Source organism: Passer montanus, unplaced genomic scaffold (genome assembly GCF_014805655.1).
Source record: "Passer montanus isolate IOZ18808 unplaced genomic scaffold, ASM1480565v1 scaffold22, whole genome shotgun sequence".
Classification (NCBI taxonomy): domain Eukaryota; kingdom Metazoa; phylum Chordata; class Aves; order Passeriformes; family Passeridae; genus Passer; species Passer montanus.
The window spans coordinates 7,832,396-7,851,421 of record NW_024366815.1 but is presented as its reverse complement, the minus strand read 5'-3'; the positions used below and the strand labels follow the sequence as shown (position 1 = coordinate 7,851,421).

The 19,026-nt window shown below is 37.8% G+C and overlaps 1 protein-coding gene across 5 annotated transcripts in view; it reads left to right on the top strand.

Moving 5' to 3' along the window:
• ANKRD55 (ankyrin repeat domain 55) overlaps nt 1–18,698 on the top strand; it is a 46,805-nt gene extending 28,107 nt beyond the window's left edge. The window contains exons 7-13 of one of the 5 annotated variants that reach the window (XR_005627528.1): nt 2,871–3,055; nt 4,671–4,838; nt 6,677–7,341; nt 9,014–9,163; nt 9,843–9,975; nt 12,851–12,952; nt 17,997–18,036. Coding sequence is in view for 3 of the 5 variants with exons in the window: in XM_039709924.1 (XP_039565858.1) it covers nt 2,871–3,055; nt 4,671–4,838; nt 6,677–7,341; nt 12,851–12,952; nt 17,997–18,250 (1,374 nt within the window). In the remaining 2 variants the exon portion in view is untranslated. Of the gene's footprint in view, nt 1–2,870; nt 3,056–4,670; nt 4,839–6,676; nt 7,342–9,013; nt 9,667–9,842; nt 10,610–12,850; nt 12,953–17,996 lie in introns of those variants that run through there. The other 4 variants (XR_005627529.1, XM_039709924.1, XM_039709926.1 and 1 more) reach the window with 4 other exon arrangements.
• The last annotated feature ends 328 nt before the right edge of the window (nt 18,699–19,026 follow it).

Below are 19,026 nucleotides of genomic sequence, written 5' to 3'. Positions count from 1 at the left end.
AATTATTTTGAGAAATTGTAGGAATTAACTGAAGTTAATAAAATAACACTGTATACAGAATTGTGAAAAAATTAAAGGTTTTTGTGCAAAATCAAGAGTAATAAACTAGCAGATTACAAAAGTGAGAAGCAGTTTATGTTATGGTGTTGATATAAATCAAACAAACATCATTCTGGTACATACTAACAGAAGTATGGTACATGTGGGCTACAGGAAGTCATTTTCAATGTCGGGAGAGAAGACTCTGCTGGATAATTGTGTTGTTTGGAGTGCCATGGTTGAAAAAAACTGTAGACAAACTGGAAACAGGCCAAAAGCAAGCACCAAGTGTAATAAGTGCGTTGGAAAACATGACCTGCACAGGGAGGTTGAAATTATTTGTTTAGTCTAGAAAGCAGAAGATTGGTGGGAGACAGAACAGTCTGTAAAAGTATAAAATGCCAGTCAGAACAGTGGGAAATTTCTTATGTGGATGCTAAGAGTTGTGCAAGAACATGGAGGGACTGAAACTGCAGCTGCAGGGTGTGAAATTTGGACTTAGCAAGACAGTGTAAAACTGGAGTAATAGTAGAGTCACTAGAACATGAATACAGAAGTAAGGTACTAATGTAACTTATATTTTGTATCAAAACTGACTTAGAGCAGGATGATAACAGATAGATATTTGTTGTGGTAGTACTAGAAGTACATAATAGACTTCTAGATTTAGTTAGCCCTGAATGTGACTAGAGATTTCATTGATGCTAATGATGAAAATGTGTAACTTGGAATTATACCAGTATGGAGGATATTGGTATCAGCATAAGGACTGGACAATGAAAACAACAATTATTCATAGGACCTCAGTATTCTTGAACATGAGGATCAACGCTCCTCTTTTCCTCAGATATTCAGACAACTATAACTTAATAACAATTCAAACATGTTTAATCAGGATGTTACAAAATGCTGGCCATAGAAAATAAGCTTGGATTACATGATCAAGATTAGACTCTAAATCAAACAAAGGACATGTAAAACAAATATCCTGATTGCAGGGGGACATGTTTTGATAAATTAAGGAAATTCTCAGCTGGACTGAGTAGTTGTGAGATCAGAATGTTCCAGGGACCTGGAATGTATTTTCTCAATGGTGCAAAATATGGCAGGAAGCTGAATCCGAGGAGCAGAGATGAAAAGTGTACAGTGGAGGCTTGAGATAATGGATGTCTACCCATCTTTAAAAGATATATTTAGAATAAATAGCTGTCTTACAAAATAAGAGACAAAAGTACAGAGAAGCAAAAGAAATTGTGTCTTAAAATCCAGAAAACAAGAAGGTAGTTAAATGTTGACTAGAGGCTGGAAGGAAATTACTTTCAGGGATAAGACTTGATAATACTCTTGTTTAATATTTTCATAATAGCTTGACACATAATACAGGAGCTTTCTGACAAAATCTGCCAATAATAAAAAACTGAAAGACAGCACAAAAGAATGGGGATATTGTACAGGGATATGGATCACCTTTAAATCTTGAGCAATAAAAATGGGACAAAATTGAATAGGATAAAATGTATAAGTCATGCACTTTGGTGCTAGTAACAGAAGGTCCTCCCCAAAACTAGAGACTCTATGCTTGGAAAAAAAACTAAGGAAGTACTGAGGTGTAAAGGGTCATTCCAAAATCACTAGGAGCTTCTAATGGGACACAGCTGTGAATGAAGCAAATGCTGTTCTATGACATACCAAAAGAGGTATTTCTAACACAAATAAGGAAAAGCAGTGTCACTGTATAAGATCTGGCAAAAACATCTTTGTATGACTAGTACAATTTCAATCATTCCCCTTCAAGGAAACACAACTAAAACACAATAGGAAATGGGTTACTAGGTTAATGAGAGAAACAGAAAGCATATTAAAAAAAACCCCAAACTTAAAAGACCAAGATTGGTTAGAGCAGCAGGAGAACAATTCAAAAGAGAGGTGATGATTGCCTATAAATACATCTGAAGAACAAGTACCAGTAAGAGGAAAGGAGTATTTAATCCAAATAATAATACTGGAACAGAAACAAAAGAATATAATCAGCCCTGAATATGTGTGTGAATAGAATTTAGAGATACAAATCATAAAAACAAAGAAGTTCTTGAACTCTGTTCCTTTGAGAGTAATGGGGGCAAAAGGAATCTAATTGCCTTTAATGGACAAAGTAAGCTTATGAGAGGAATGATGTAACATAGCTTCAAGTGATTGCAGGGATAGAATTTAATGGTACAGAAAGACCTTTGCAACCTTGTGTTTCTGCTGTTATAAAAAAGTAATGAATTCTTTTGCTCTGTTTCCACTAAGGTAGGATATAAAATGTTCCATTTCATTTGCAGGTTAGAGAACAATGTCAACTTTCTATTAAGACACCAGACACTGGAGCAAACTAGCTAAGAAAGTTTTCAAGAAGCACTTGAACAAATATTTGACATGGCTCTTCTAAGTGTACTGAGACAGACTTAGAGATATGGGTTGCTTTTCTGAGATTCTTTTCAGCCCTACATTTTTATTGGAAAATATAAGCTTGTGCTTCTGGACTCTGGCTTAGCAAAACAGCAAAAACCACAAGTAATTTCTATTAAGTAATTTGCACTCTACCACTTCTGGAGATATTTGCAGTGGTTCATTATTTATTATTTATCTTGTGTTCGGAGTGTTTTAGAAAATTCATAAAGTAAGCACAATTCCCAGCTGGAGATGGAAGATTTTGGCTTTCATATCTGGAGATTCTGGTATACACACAGAAGAATACTATTACTGTGTTTAGCATTCTCTAGCAGAGAAGGTGCAGCCTGGTGTGAGCTCCATTGTAAAACACTTTCCTTCTCTGAACTTCCTTCCAGAGTGGCAACAGGATTCTGTGTTCCATCATTCTGGACCACTGGCAGGGACCATCAATAATAAATTATGATGATGAGAATGGCAAAACATGCATGCACATTGCTGCTGCTGCAGGCTACAGTGATATCATCAGTGAGCTGGCTAAAGTCCCAAAGTGCAACCTGCAGGCCCTTGATGTGGATGACAGGTAACCATGGAAACTGAAGTTGCTGCTCCCTTTCTGATAACCTGAGACCAACTCTGCCTACTATGCAATCATGTTTCCTGTTTCACAGGCCATGGCCTAGTAACACTGCTCAGAAACACTGCAAACCAGTCCAGTTCACATGTATTGTACTTAGTATGATATCTACTAGAAAGAATGATATTTAGCTTTCTGTTTGTGCTAAAAAAAGAGAATATTTGTGTAAGGACTTTGCCACGACTCACCTAAGTTTCTTTCAATCAAAAGTGAACATTCTTTTTAAAACAATATAACAGGATCCTGCAACTTGAAGCCAGGATCTTGCTGTTATTTGTATTTAAGAAATGGCAGTATTCTCTTGTTGTATTTAAGATGAAAATGGGACCAGAAGACCCTCACCTTCCATTCTGAAAAGACCTGTGATTTCTTCTGTGATTAAATCTCTATTTCATAAGTACAGAAAAGTCATCTTTTTTCTTTTTCACCCCACACCTACCTTCCTTGGAACTTTGCTCATAAATTTATTTAATGCAAAGAGAACCAGCTGGCTGTTCACATTGATTATTATTCTGCTCAGTGCAAAAGCCAAGGTTTTCTTGGCTTAGGCCTTTAGGTACTTAAAATAATATCATTCTTCATGGAAAAGTGCAATAAAATGGAACAGAAATAAAATGAGCAGGGTTCTGGAGCAGTTTCTAAACATCATTAAAATGTAGTTGAGCAGGTTGTGTTTCTGTGGGAAGAAGAGCAAAGGGAGGAGATTGCCTGCACTTCAAAGTTCATTAAGACATGGCCACCTATTCTACATGCTCAGATATTTCCACAGAATATATTATACTTTGAGAGGGAAAAGGTAAGCTTTTCTCTCCAAACACATCTATAAGATTTTCATTCTATTGTGTTTCTGATTACACCCATTCTGAAATCACTGGGACTGAAAAGGAATAGAATGAAAAAAGGTCAATTTTATTTTTTTTATTCTTAAGTACTTCTTTTGCGGTGCTGTCTGTGCTTTTAGGTTTTTCACAAGAGCAATTTGTAAACTGGACAAAAGTTTCTAAATACAAAACAAAAATTTTACAGCAAGAAAAAAATCAGTTTGATTCTCCTGCAGAGATTCAAAACAGTTATATGTGCTCTGGTCTGTGACAATCAGAGAACTCAGAAACTGGCAAAGTGGCAGTCTGGTAGATGTGTTCAGTCCCTGTAATTCATCTGGGAGAGGCTTCTCTTATTACCTTCATGGAGAGTCCTCTGCCAACCATGGCTAATTGGGGTTGGTATAAAGATGAGAAGAATTTGTCTCTATGCAGTGGACACTGTGAAAGTTTTTTTCAAATTCTACTCTGAAAACTTCAGTCACTTTTTCTACTCTACAATTTCAGCTGTGGAAGAGATGCTATTACATTGTGTATAGGCATTCTGCAGCCCCATATCTACTTTGTCTGCAGCTAAATAAATGCATTTGCAACAGTGTGGAATAAGTTGACTGGAGAATTTCTTAAAGTGTGTATTATTAATCTGGACAAGTAGGATCCTGTGCATACCTCACTATGTCATTAATAGCTTTGATTGTAAATCTATTCACCCATTTTAATGATACCCTCCTGTCCTGTAGGACTCCTTTGCACTGGGCTGCAGCAGCAGGGAAAGCTGACTGTGTGCAGACACTGCTAGAATTGGGGATAGACAGCAGCCCTCGAGACATCAATGAAAACACTCCTCTGACATACGCAATATACTGTGGGCACACGGCATGCATCAAGCTGCTGACTCAGGAGAGCAGGTAAAAGTAAAGCTCATATCTTGCTCACGTATTGCTACTGACTAGAAAACAAATTTATTCATTTTTGAATGCTCCTGAAGAGTTTGGGCCCTCAGTGGTGTGTCCTTGATCCATAGGCAATACTCATTTCATTTTCCACCAATGTTGCAACATTACAATCAGTTCTCTTTACAAAGACTCTTCACTGAGGTTGAATACTACTCTACCAAGCAGCAGAGGGCTATGAAGAAGATGTGTGTATAGCTCTTGCTCAGTCACCTTCATGTAGAAAACTTGTATAACAGAATAATTTCAGCACTCAGATATATGTAACTTCCACTTCTTTGACATCTCTATGCACTATCTGTGTGCTCATATAATCAGACAGACAGACAGACTGAGCACAAAAGCAGCTTTGACAGAAAATAAAATAAATCTCAAGTTATCATCCTCATAGTAAGGGTTTGGTAGTATTGTCCTAGCCTTCTTTAGTTCTCTACCTTGATATGTTTTTTTATTCTGAGTTCTTGTCTGTTAAAAAATGTAACAAAAGACTTACTGGTTACAACCTTCCTTTCTTTGTGTTCTTCCTTTTTCGGCAGCTGTTATCTAATTAGTTTCCCTTCTTCTACTTCAAGTATGCAGTTACATTTATCTCCCATTTCTTTGTGCTTTCCTCTCATTTCCAGTCAGAAGTTAGTATTGTGTGAGCCACAGGTAATACTACCTCTCCCCTTTAACCTGCACTCTGTCTACTAGAGAAGGTCAGAGATTAGCCAAAATTTCATCTCAAATCCTCTAAAGCAATACTGATACCATTTTCATTTTTGCCTTTTTGTCTTTTACATGTTCTCTGTATTCTTTGCAGATATATTTGTAGCTCTGTAGCCTATTGTACTAGTGGCTAGTTTTCCCAGTAATTTTCCATGGCCTTTCCCTAGGCAGAAAGACAAAACAAATTCCAGAGCTCCAAATCCCAGGAGGGACAAGGCCCCATGCTGTCTTGGTTCTTCCTGGCTACCAAGGTTGAGAACTCTTTCAGATACATTCTCATGGACAAAGTACACCTAGTACCAAGGCAGGGACTCCAGAGAAGGGGCTTGACCTGTGGGGGAATTCCATCACCTCCTGTGTTCCTAATTGGTGCTTTTTATCAATTATGCTAATTTCCTAAAGCCTATAAAAATGTACTTGCCCTTGTGGCGGTGGGCTTTGGTCTTTCCATAACTGCCCCTGAAGGCCTCCAATAAAGATCCACTTTTATATTACCTCCCATACTAAAATACTCGTGAGTTTCATTTCTAGTTTGGAAAAGGCAACAACACAAGTGTAGGAAATTATCTGGACCAATCTGAAACTGTGCTGGACCTCTTTAGTATAAGCAAGGCAAGGGAAAGGTCTGGAAGGGAAAGGGCAAATGGGAAAGAGGAAAAAAGGAGAAGGGAAAGGGACAGAAGGAATAGTGAACTAGTGCTTTTTTTAACAGTGTTTGCAATGACCAGAAATACCTTTTTCCAAGTATGACATAATACAAATACCTGATTTAAAAGATCACAGCACATTCTTCTCATTATTATTAGATCTTCACATCTGGTAGATACTGAAGCCACAAAAATGTGGTTTTTTTCCCAGGTAACTATGCTAAGTTACATTAAGATGATTGTAAGGCGACTCACCTATAAGAAAGAGTGAATTAACACAGTAGCATTTTCAGTCTGTTAATTACAAATTTGGAATCCTAATTATCTTGAACCACCCATGCAATGTATCTGGACAGAATATTGCTTCATTAATGGAGTAACACAGTTGGTATTTTCTGTTTGGTAATATTGACATCACATTTTGTTTTGTATTTCCAGTAGATCTGAGTCAGTTCATCAGTTTCACTCCCAGAACAACAGACTTACAAAGAAAGAAGGACGATTCAGTATGCTGAACCAGATCTTCTCTTGCAAAAAGAAGAAAGATGATCAGAAAACCAGTCAGAAGGAGAGAAGCAGGGATCAATATCCTGGAGAAGAGACCTCAGAAGTAGATGATATCATCACCCGTTTTGATTGCATTATGAATAAAAATTGCAAAGACATTCCAGATGAGTGTAAGACCACCCCTGACTTTAAAAGAAAGAACACAGACACTAAGTACCTCATAGCAGAAAAGAAGAAATCAGTATGTCAGGGACTCCCACCCATCACCACCCAGAGCTTCCCCCCAATCACTGCAGGCAATTCCTTCCTCACTGCTTCCCAGAGCAAAATGTCAAGGTTCTCCTCCAGCTCCAGTACCCACCATTTTCCAGACAAATCTCAAAAGAGTAGGAGTGAGCACAACTTGCTGGACAACACAGACAGCTGCCAGGCTTTGCTGGATGATCCCTGGAACACAGATTCTAACCAAAGGCTCTCTTACAAAGTCTGTACTAGGACTTCTTCAGACAAACTGATGAATGGCTTGAACTCTGATAGATCTCACCATGTGCTTTTGTGCCCTCCCTGCCTTCCCTCACTTCCCAGTTCTCCATCAGGTAATTTTTTCCTTCTCTATATCCTAAATCCTATATCTACTGATGTGGCTGAGTCAGAAAAAAAGTAGGGACCAATAACATTTCTATTTTTAAATTTTTTTTCAGTTTCTCTTTTTCTTCTATGGCCATCACAGATAGTATGTAGGTGGGACATCAGTTAAAAGCTGAAGAGAAATAGGAGGAATAGGAGATTAAAGTAGGTCTGATGAACAAGCAAAAATGCAGCTATCTAGGAAGTATATAAGGCACCTGAGCAATAAGTGCCTCCAGGTAATATGTATGTGCATGGTGAATTGCACATTGACACTCACTACCACACATGCTGCCTTGTGTCCACATCTAGTCCTGGATGTAAATGTGCCAAGGAACAATTTTGCCCTCAAATCTGTAACTGTGCTGAGAGCTGCTTCTGGATCCAGCCAGATCCAGTGCCATGCTGGACAGCTTTATGCCATGCCACTTTACCTGTAGAATTATATTCTGACTGCAGGCTGCAGAGGCACCCCTTCCCACCCTGAATACCACCCTGAGTGCCAGCTCTTTGGTCTGATGTGCTGTTCTTATGGTTTCTCCAAAGCTGAATTCAGGTCACTAAATTTACAAAGATGGGACAAATGCTTTTATGCTGTGGTCTGGAAATTGGAATGCAACAGTAGTGAAGCAGAGCATTAGAATTCTAAGGTGAACTTGATACTAGAGTTTGGCTGGATTTGGGATCTAGTATTTTATTTGACTCACGTCCATGTTTAAATGAATCTGCCTGGCTGGGCTGTATTCTGGAGTTTACTTTAACATATCAGTGTCTCCAAATTCATCTCCTTTGGGGTTAGTCCAATGCCAAAATTAAACACATCTAGCATACCTTCCAACCACTGCAATATCTAACTGAAAATGAAGCAAGCAAAAGCAAACCCCAAACTTTCCAGTATACCATTAAAAGGAGTAAAAAATTTACAGTAGGTTAATCTATACTTACCCCAAGAGACATGAGCCATGACCCTTCAATGGAAAGAGGAGTGAACAGAAAACCTAAGAAGACCCTCAGTTAGCTGCATGATAGTGCAAACTCTTCTGAAATCTAAGTGATGAGAATTCAAAAAAGCAAATCTTTGCACACATGTCTGACAACTAGAGCAGAGACAAAATTTCAGAATGATGGGCCATTATACATACATTATGAAAATAAAGGCTGGAAATAGCTTTTTGGTGTAAAAAGGAACTACTTTAAAAGTGCCACTTCCTGAATGCCAGGCCACATTCCTGAAAGCTTAATAAAACTGCTCCAAAGGTGTCACTGCTTTCTTACTATGCACTCTTCAGCTGCTCACTCAACCATACGAGCCCCAGACTCCACATGCCCAGCAATGATTGCTTCTGCATGACTCCTTCTACACTAAATTCTGCAAGGTTCAGCTCACATGTGGAACACAAGAATACCTGCAGGGCTACTTTATAACCTCACTGTAATAGGGCACAGTGAGGCTAAGATATTTGAGATCATTGAACTTGACAGCAGTAGCAGGAATGAGTTCAAGCTGGATAAACCAAACTGGAGGACAGCTATTTCTGGGAAAACTTCCTGATGGAATTTGCTAGACTATTAATACATTTGATATGGAAGTAACTACCATGACATTTAAAATGTGATTATAGATTTTTCTTAATATTGTAGTATACTACAGTGCTAAGAAAATGGCTAAACCCATGTCTGCTCTGGACAGAAGGATAATGTGTTTTCCCTAGAAAAAATGTTTCTGTGGAAACCCTCTGACAAAAATCTAGTTGTTATAATGGGAGCCATCTTTGCATGCCCAAAGGGAAGGTAAATAATCTTATTTCTGACAGTTTGTTATCTCCCTCAGAAAATAAAAAGCCTGATTCTTATTTAAGTCCAGTTTTCTTTGTACCAACTCCATTTTAACATTTATCATTTTCCAAGAATGAAACTATTCCTGTAGCTGGCAAAAAGGACTTCCTCTGAAACATATGAATTAAAATCCTCTAAGGAGGTAGAGAGTGTCTGACAGGAATGCATTGCACAACACAGATATTGTCTCACATTTCTTCGTGATAAAAAGATCTGCTTATCCCTCTTCATGCCTATGTGTGTGGTTTAAATCTGTCTGCCCCTGTAATTAAAGCCACCTGACTTTCTGTGAATTAGAACTGCATTTACTGTATGAGCTCCAGGCCTTCCAGGTCTCCAGTGTGCTGTGCCTGCAGGACTTACAGGGGTTCCAGCCCAGCCAGCAAGGCTATGCAGTCAGCCCTCTCTCTGAGGAAAAATGTCTTTTGTTTTTCTTGGTTTTTGGTTTCTTTTTGGGATTTTTTTTTTTTTTGGGGGGGGGGGTTTTGTTTGTTTGTTGGTTTTGGTTTTTGTTTGGCTTGGGTGTGTTTGGGTTTGGTTTTTTTTGGTTGGTTTGTTTTTTGTTTCTTTTGTGGGATATTTTGTTATTTGTTTGCTTGGAGTTTTTTTAATTGATTTTTCTTTCTTTCTGCAGGAGACTTAGCTGAGGGGGGAAAAAACAACATCCAGTTTTTGAAGATACTGAAATGTTAATACTTCGTTTCTCAATTAATGACTGGGGGGGACTACATGTAATTTCCTAATCACTGAATATCTAGGCCAGGATTGTGGGTATCAATAATCTAAGAAAACTCAATTTTAAAATTATTTTCTTTGTTGACACAGAGTGTTGATTGTCTTGCATGACCATGTCTATTGTCAAAGTCAAAGCTAATTTTTGTGGTCACTTGCGACAAAGGCAGCTCGCATATATATGTGTAAAAGCCTTTGGAGGTTTTTTTTCTATTATCTGTGCTCCTGGGAATGAAAGATGAGTCAATTTACTACCTGAGCATTAACACTCAAACAAAGGGGAGAGGTTGCTGTGTGTCACAGTGAAAATTACCTTACTACTGTGCCATTGGTTTCTCCCAGAATTACTGCTCTCCACTGAGAAGAGCAAAGACAGTCTATACTAAAAACTGTCAAAATTCCATGAGAGCTTGCCACAGACTGAGCTAGCATCAAAAATCGGAAGGATTTACTTATGAGCTTTGCAGTCATCTCTTTTTGCAAAATGTACTGCCATCTACATTCTATGGGGAAAATAGTGGAAGTAGAGAATTCCAAGTGATATGGGTAACAGGAAGCCTGTCTCAAGTAATAACACAGCTCTGAGATGCCTATCACCCACTTGTCTTTTGGGTTACTGAATTTCCAAATGTAAGATAATACTTTATTACAGGTTTTATTACACTGTTTATACTGAATTTCCAAATGTAAGATAATACTTTATTACAGGTTTTATTACACTACCTTCTGTTTGCTTGAATAGGTAATGTGAAAAATAGGCTATTATTAACTTTATGATGGTATAAGCAGTATGGTAGAGTTCAACAGGAAACATTTTTTGGCTAGGAAAGCAGAGCAAAGCTGATCAGTGTGGCTATCACTTTCTCAAATTTAAGAACCAATTTATTCTGAGACATTCATCATAACATTAACAACTTTTACACAAAATACGCTACTATGTGGTTCACCTTCCTAAATGCAAGGAAAAATTTATAAAAAATACAACCTCTAAGAAGACCCAAATGCAATTCTGCATTTTATAAGAATGAAATTGCTTTCTTTCCATTTATTCAAAAATAACTGCAAACATAAATATGCTCTTGGGGAGCAAAGATGACATCTTAGAGAGAGAAAAACTATTTTTCCAGATGTTGTGAAACAGATAAAAAAGAAAAGTAGAGAAAACTTCCACTTGATGCCAAAACTTCTAACAAGGATTCTTTCCCAAGCATTCAAATCATCCTTGCAAACATGATTATGTTCTGTACCATTGTTTTGCTGACAGATATCCCATTTATGAAATGAACATATCTCTTGATAGCAATAACAACCTCCCATCATCAAAGCCATAATGATACATTCACAATAAGCCATTAGTTCTCAGCATAAGCATCACAGAAACCAATGTAACTTGAACTGCTCTAATGAGAGCAACAAACAATTCTCTGCTATATTGGAATTTATATATTTAGTCCTTTGTGCAAAGTGGATACAAGGTCTACAGAAGAGATTTACCAGCTAGACACTAGAGATGTGAAAGAGTAAAACAGGAAAACCAAACTGAAGTCTGTTTTTGTTAAGCAGAGCTCACCCATACAAGATCCTTCAAGCTTTAGCTCAAACACATCAGCTTAACCACAGGATCCAGCAGACTGACCCGATGTCTCTCAACTGTTGTGGCTTTTAGACCAGAGCCTTGCTGCGTGCTGAGCCGAAGGCTGCACTGTAACATGGTGGTTTGCCTGACAGACACCACAGTAACTCCTTTCACACAGAATCTGTTTAGTCATCAACATAGTTAACAGGAGCCGTGACAGCCACTTCTGTGCACCTTTGGAAAACTTGTAGAAAACTGTTTTTCTACAGCTTTATCTTGCACAGCCCAACAATACATAGGTATTTTCAAGTACCAGCTGCAAAGCCACAAAGGCAATTAATGTAATTCCATCTCTTCCTCCTGCTTAGGATGTCCTGCTACATCCACCCCGTGTCTCCCCTTGTCTCTGTGTGCTGACAGAGCATATGCCTGCTCTTCAATGAGCTATGTTGCAAAGCCATGCTGGTTGAGCAGCTGCTTGCCAAGACATCTCGTTACATGGCTCATCACAGATTTGGTGATAACAAGAAAAATTATTTGCAGGACTCAAGCATCACAGAATAAGATCAGCTCAGGAAAAAGATCTGGTAAAAATGTTGACTTGGTGCTTGAGTTTCTTCTTTTTTCAGTATTAGACATGTCCTTTATGTGATGAAATGCATTACATCATCTAACGTACTGTCTTTTTTAACAGTATTAGACCTAAGTTAACTTTGACCCTAACAAGTGACATGCCAGAATTAACCAATTAACCTTTCCTTTTCCAGTATATACTCTTCTTGGTGAAAATGATACTGCCATAAACGTAGTTTAATGAGGATCAGTATAGCCTTCTGTTGGTTGTGATATGCTTTCATCTGCAACAAAACCCTGTCAAAGCTCATCTTTACTGCTAATAGCTTTCAATGTCTTTTTCCAACCAGCAGTTGAACTCTGTTTTCACTTTAATATTTAAAAAGGCTGAGACCCTATCAGGACATTTTGCAAACTAAAGCTTCAATTTTGAAATCAAATCATCTATTTTAATAATTTTACAGATTTAGAGTCCAACGATTCTTACAGAGACCGAGCTAATAAACTGTGCCCATTTTAAGACCTAAAGCAATATTATACAAGAGGAAACTATAAGGGTTGTACTAAATCAATCAGTCCTTTTTATGAGTGTAAAGTGAACTAAGCAACAGCTTCTTTTTTTTTCAGTCAGTGGTTTCTTGTTATTACATATTTCTGAGAAATACTGAGTAAGTTTTCTTTTCTTTTCTGGAAGCCAGAAATGCACAGTGCACCACACTAGTTACAATTATTTCCATAAAAATTTTCTTTTTCTTTCACAGGTAGAAGTTTTCAACAGATGTCTGTAGACCAACACAAAATGAAAAATGTTATTCCTGTACAGAGCAGCCTAGCTCCAATACCCAACCATAGTGCTCACAAAAGTAAGTACAGACAAGTGTCGGTTACTGTATCACATTGCGTACCTCCATCACTAGCATCTGAGGGCTTGAGAGAGGTTTCATGTTTGTTTTTCACAGCGTCGTAGAATGGCTGAGGTAGGAAGACACCTTTGGAGACTGTCTGCCCACCCTCATGTCCACAGAGAAGTCACCTACAGCACATTGCCTAGGATCACACCAGTTTTGTTTTAAATACTGCCTAGGATCACACCAGTTTTGTTTTAAATATCTCTGAGAATGGAGATTGAGACTACACACTTTCTCTGGGCCATCTCTTCCAGTGTTTGACTACCCTCCAAGGGAGTTTCTTAGTACTTATTTGTGGCCATTGATTCTTTTCCCTCCTTAGGACTCCAGTGAGAAGAGTCTGTCTCCTTCTCCATTACTCCCCACAATCAAACATTTATACATATTGACAAGATCCTTTGAGCTGCCTTCTCTGCTTGAGGCTGAACAGTCCCAGCACTGTCTCCCCTTTAAGGCAGACACACCAACCCTTTAGACATCTCCATTGCCCTCCACTGGATTTGTTTCAGTATGTCCCCCTCCCTCTCTGTACTGGGAGCCTCAGAATGGGACTCCGAACTCCAGATGTGTCTCACCCAAGCTGAGTAGAGGGGAAGAATCACCTGTCACAGTCTGCTGGCAATGCTCTTCCTGGTGCAGCCCCAGACACTGTTTGCTGTATTTCTGCATGGGCACATTGCTGGCTCGCATTCAGCTTGGGAAGCAGTGGTTCCAAAGAGCAGGAGAGCTTCACCCCACTCCCAGAGTCCAGCAGAGTGTCAAGACCATGATTGTTCCAGGCTGAATCAAACCAGCAACTGGAGTTTTCTTCATACACAGACATCAGCCCTACTCCCAGCAGTGTCCTGACCTCACATTCTTGTGCTCCACAAAGCACAAATCTCCCTTGTATACTGGATGAGGATTTACAGTTTGCTGACTGTCATCCTGCAGATCAGCCAGGTCCAAAAGCATTAAGGCCTAAATTTAAGATTCCCTGCCACTTAGAATTTGAATATCAGAAGCAATCCTGCAGTGACAATTCTGCAATATTGCTAGAAATGAGGCAGAGGCAGCCTTACAGGGACCATCAGATTGGGTGGGGATATACAGAATCCTGCGCTGCTGCTATTTTCTACATGAGACAGGAAGAAGAAAAGGTGTTTGAATTACTGAGGTGGTATTCTCTGTCTGCTCAGAAGGAAGAAAATTATTTAATTGCTTTTGATTGCTTTTAAAACCCTAGGTCCAAGCTTTCTGGTTTTTAAGCTTTGTACTCATGTTCTCTGTGTCTTCTAGTTAAATCATAGTTGTAAGCAAAATCCTTAAAAAAATATTTCATAATAATTTTTGTTCTTGCATTAATTCATACAAGTGGTCAAGAATTTAGTTATAGTCTCATGCCAAAAAAATTGTTTTACAAATAAGATACAATTATTACAATTAAGAATCGCAGTTTTATTAACTTACACAGCACATTTATCCAGGTGCCATTACTGCTTGAACATTAGTTCAAGCCAGTAACAGAAAAGCAAAATTATTTGCAAAATAGACTGTATTTCTTGTTAACACAAATGACATATTTGCTCCTGAAGCTTTCTAAATAACTGTTTCAAAGTCTCACCTCAGTATGAGAGATTTCACTCATCCTCCATCCAGCCCTAAAAATATTGCCCTTTTGGACATAGCCTTTATCCAGTTAAAGTGCTCCAGCAACAAAGACTGAGTATAAATATTTGTGTTTTCTCTAGTATTTTTAATACACAAGATGTGTGTTAAAAATACACTAAGGGAAAAAGAAAAAACAAAAAACACTACCAAGAAGCAGGAACAATAAAATAAGCAAAAACTGGAATGAGAACTGAAACTACTCAGAGATAGAGAAAGAAGAAGTATCTCCCCCAAAAAAGGAAGGGCAATGAAAAAAGGAGGAAGAAATTATTAAATCTCTCAGTAAAAACATTTTTAAATACACATTAGAAAGAGGAAAATAGGAATGAAACATTAGCCTGGGAAGAGTACTTGAGTGATTTTTAAACAATAAATTCTCACTCTTCAGATATTCCCAGGTCCAGAGATCCCTCACAAGGCTTTTTGAGTAGCCTCAGCACAGACTGCATCTCCTATTCTGCATGCTGCTGCTTCATCCGCCACACACTCTTCCTATCTCATCATGCAACACTTCCGACAACCCCTGGAAAACAGGGGTCACACACTCCTCACAAAATGCCAGAATAATTTTTCAAACAAATATGGAACTTCTAGAGAACTCTCTGCTGCTCTCACTTCTTCATGTAGTTAAGAAGGTCTGATGTTTCTGGAAACATCAAAGGAGACAACATGTGTCTGATGCACAAAAAGGTGACATTGTTGGGAAAAAAGCCACAACATCAACAAATTTAAAATACAAACTTAAAATCTATTTCTACAGGTTATTTAACAATATTTTCTGGAGATCTGTGGTTGTTTTTTGCTATTGTTCATCATGATTTGACATTTCTTCTTTCCCAAGTCAACAGCAAATCATTCCACAAAGCACCCACATCACTGCAGAGGGCCACTATGGTCTGCTGCTTGCAAAGGAGAGTCCATTCTTTTGCTGGACTCCATACTCCTTGGGCAATGCCTTTCTGACAGCCTTATTTTTGCCTCTGCAGTTTGTAATAGCAGCCACTCCAGAGTCTCTACTGAGTGGAAAAGGCTTCCTGAACCAGTAGCTCCTGCTGTTCAGGTCTTTGGTGGCCGATTCTGCCCTCTGTGTGTGAATCAATAATTGTGGTTTTGCTGTAGGTAGCTCCTGGGGCCTTAAGGGCTCTGCCTCCCACATATCCCAGCTCTGGGTCCAGGCTCATGTGTTTCAATATATGTACTAATACTAGTCATTACATGCATTGTTTCAGAGCCATCCATGTACCAGGCCTGAAATCCTAAATGGAATATCCTAAACTGAGCACAGTATGTGGGACAGTGTGGAAAGCACTGATGTTTGATTCTTTGAATGAGCATGAGTTTGTGATGGCTGCTCTGTCATGGGCGTGAAGTTAAGCTGCAGTAGTTTTGGCATACTTAAGTCCATCATTTAAAGCTTTTAATGATGTACATAAAGCACATAAAGCTTTAGGGATATTTTTCACACAGATGTGAACTTTGAATATATTAACATATGACTGTGTTCCAGAGAGGGACACAAGTGAGCCTCTCAACATTTGCTGAATGCACACCAAAATTTCAGTGAACTCAAAGCATACTACCATGTGCTAGAAAACAAATGGGTTCATTTACTGTATCTAGCCCTCTCAGATTCACACAAATTCAGCACCAACTAAAGCAAAGTATTAATGGTTTGGGGTTTTTTCGTGGAAAGGAGAAGTGGTTTACTGAATTTCTGAACATGAATGAATCTTAAATATGACCCATGAATTACAGTACACTGCCAGAGGCCAGGCAGTTGTAGTAAACACTGTCTGCTCAGGTAATCACAACTTGAATAGTAATTGAAATTAGCTTAAAAAGAAAAGAATCTGTCAAGTTTCTAAATCCTCTCTATAAAGATCCTACTTTGCCTTAATCCATACCTGGTAAGCTTTCGAAAAGTACTGCTCCTGAAAAATAAATAATCAATTATTAAATCAGTATAAGGTGCATGTTACAAGGGATTATGGCAAGAACTTTAGCCTCTTTTGAACCATTTGTATAGTTAAAATGATAGATAGATAGATAGATAGATAGATAGATAGATAGATAGATAGATGATATAGATATAAATATAGATATAGATATCTATAGGTACAGATATAGATAAATATAGATACAGATATAGATATAGATATACAAATATATGCAGTGAGGGCCCACTGCAGATGCTAGAGAGGTAACATTTGTTTTCGATGGGGCAAATTAAATGAGGCACAAAATTTCCATCTAGAACAGTTCAGAGGAAAGTGTTAATAGCCCCTCAGATAATTCCTCACAAATATGCAGATGGAAGGAAATCACAACCAACGAAAAATTAATGTAAAAAATTTAAAGAAGATTCTGTAGCCAAAATAGAGATGATGTAAGTCCAGAAATAACTCTTCATATGCTTAAACTATAAGAAACAAAACTGTTTGTACACCAAGAGCTTGTGAATAAAATAGAGATAAAATGGAAAGAAGCTAGTGCAATTCACAATAAGTTGACAGCACAGAAAAATAGGTCTAGGATTATGGTTTTGAATTCTCCTTTTAAAAAATCAGGAAATTAGTGAGTTGTCTGAATGAAGGAGCCTGATTATTTCAATTTAAAGAAAATACAGAACTATATAGCCTTGAAGCGCAAACAATGTTACACTGATGACTGTGAGTTGGAAATAAAGGATGATCTAAATCTACAGTTTCTTACAAGACAACAACAGATATACATAATGGGTGTGCTTCTCAAGAGTTTTGGTGTGTCTTGGTGTGCTACAGGGTAATGGGCTACTTTTGTGGTCTGTGAATATCACACATGTGTGGACCGTGATTGACTGTGCCTAGAAAAATCCAGACACAACATCCCACATTCTTCCATTTCATCTTCCTTAGATTTTGATCATCATTTACCTTCAGCAACAGAGCATTTTTGTTAGAAATAATATATTCCCATCTAACACTTCTGTTACAGTCAGCCTGTGATTTCTGATGAAAAAATATATTGTGAAAATTTCTCAAACGGACCAAGTCTTCTCCACACAAATTATGGGTTCTCTCCTTATCAAAAGTAAATCTTTGAACTTTTCAAGATTTACTGGTCACTAAATCAAAAATAAATCACTTAACACTGGAGTTGTTTCCTTCAAATGAAGATAACCCTTACCAGGCTTATCTTCATCTGAATACAAAAACACAATATTTTATTAGTAACTTGATTACATTTTTCAAGTGCAGGCTTGAGTACACACAGTAAGATACTACAGTTCAAAAGAAGTTGCAAAAACATTTGTAAAAATGTCATGTTTTTCACTTTCTGTGCACTTTCTGTTTTTTTCTATTTCCTCTAGTTCATCTGCCATCTCAGGATGCTAAAAAGTTTAAGTCTCTACGGACTGGTGCAGTTACTCTCCCACCAGCTCCACTCTCCAGATCTCTGAAAACAGGACATTCTCAGAGTCAGATCCTCTATTCTCTTTTGCCTGGTTTATCAGGAGAGCGTCTAAAACCAAGCTGTGTCCTACCTGCTATCCCAAACCAGAAGAAATCTAATCCTGAGGAGGAGCTTGAAAAACCACTCACCAAATCAGATGCTGAAAATTAATTCATTACAGTGGCTTAAATTAGTTGAAATATGTCCAAGTGGCTGTTAAAAGATAACTTTACAGCTAAATCTCATTCATGTGCACTAATGATACTGTTGTGATCTGGAGCATAACAAAAACCAAGATAAAATAGCATATAACAAAAGCTGCACTGTGTGTGTATATATATGTATTTGCATTATCATTTTCATGTATGATGAAATTACTTAATCAACATTTAATGTGCAGTAAATTTATTTTTTTTGAATGGAACCCTCATAACATGATTTTGTTACAGCACTGTGCTGTTAAGACTTTCACAGAAAAAAGGAACAAAGAGTAAGGTTTTCTGCATGATTTAAAAGTTGGAACTAGGGAAAAAAATTGACAGGGCTTCTCTGTAATTTGTAAATGCAGAGGTGCTGGTTCTGATGCTGTGTGCTGTAAAAAGAATCTTTTTAAGATTAAGAAAATAAACTCAAAATAAAAGGCAGCTTCAGCAATTGAAGGCTTTTTTCTCTTTGTTTTTCACACATTTTCTAAATTGTAAGCTTGTGGGTTTTGTGAATTCAACAAGTTTGAAAAGTACAATGAAATAATTCCTGTGGAACAGACAGACCTTTAGTATGCACTGTTCAAAACTGTTCATTTCACAGACAGATTTATGTCTTATTAATTCTTCATACTCCTCAATGACAAAAATGCAATTGGGTACTGTTATCTTCATAAAACAAGAATTGCACAGTCCTGAGATTTTAGGCATTGTTTCACTTTGATCACTGAACTGGGTGAAATT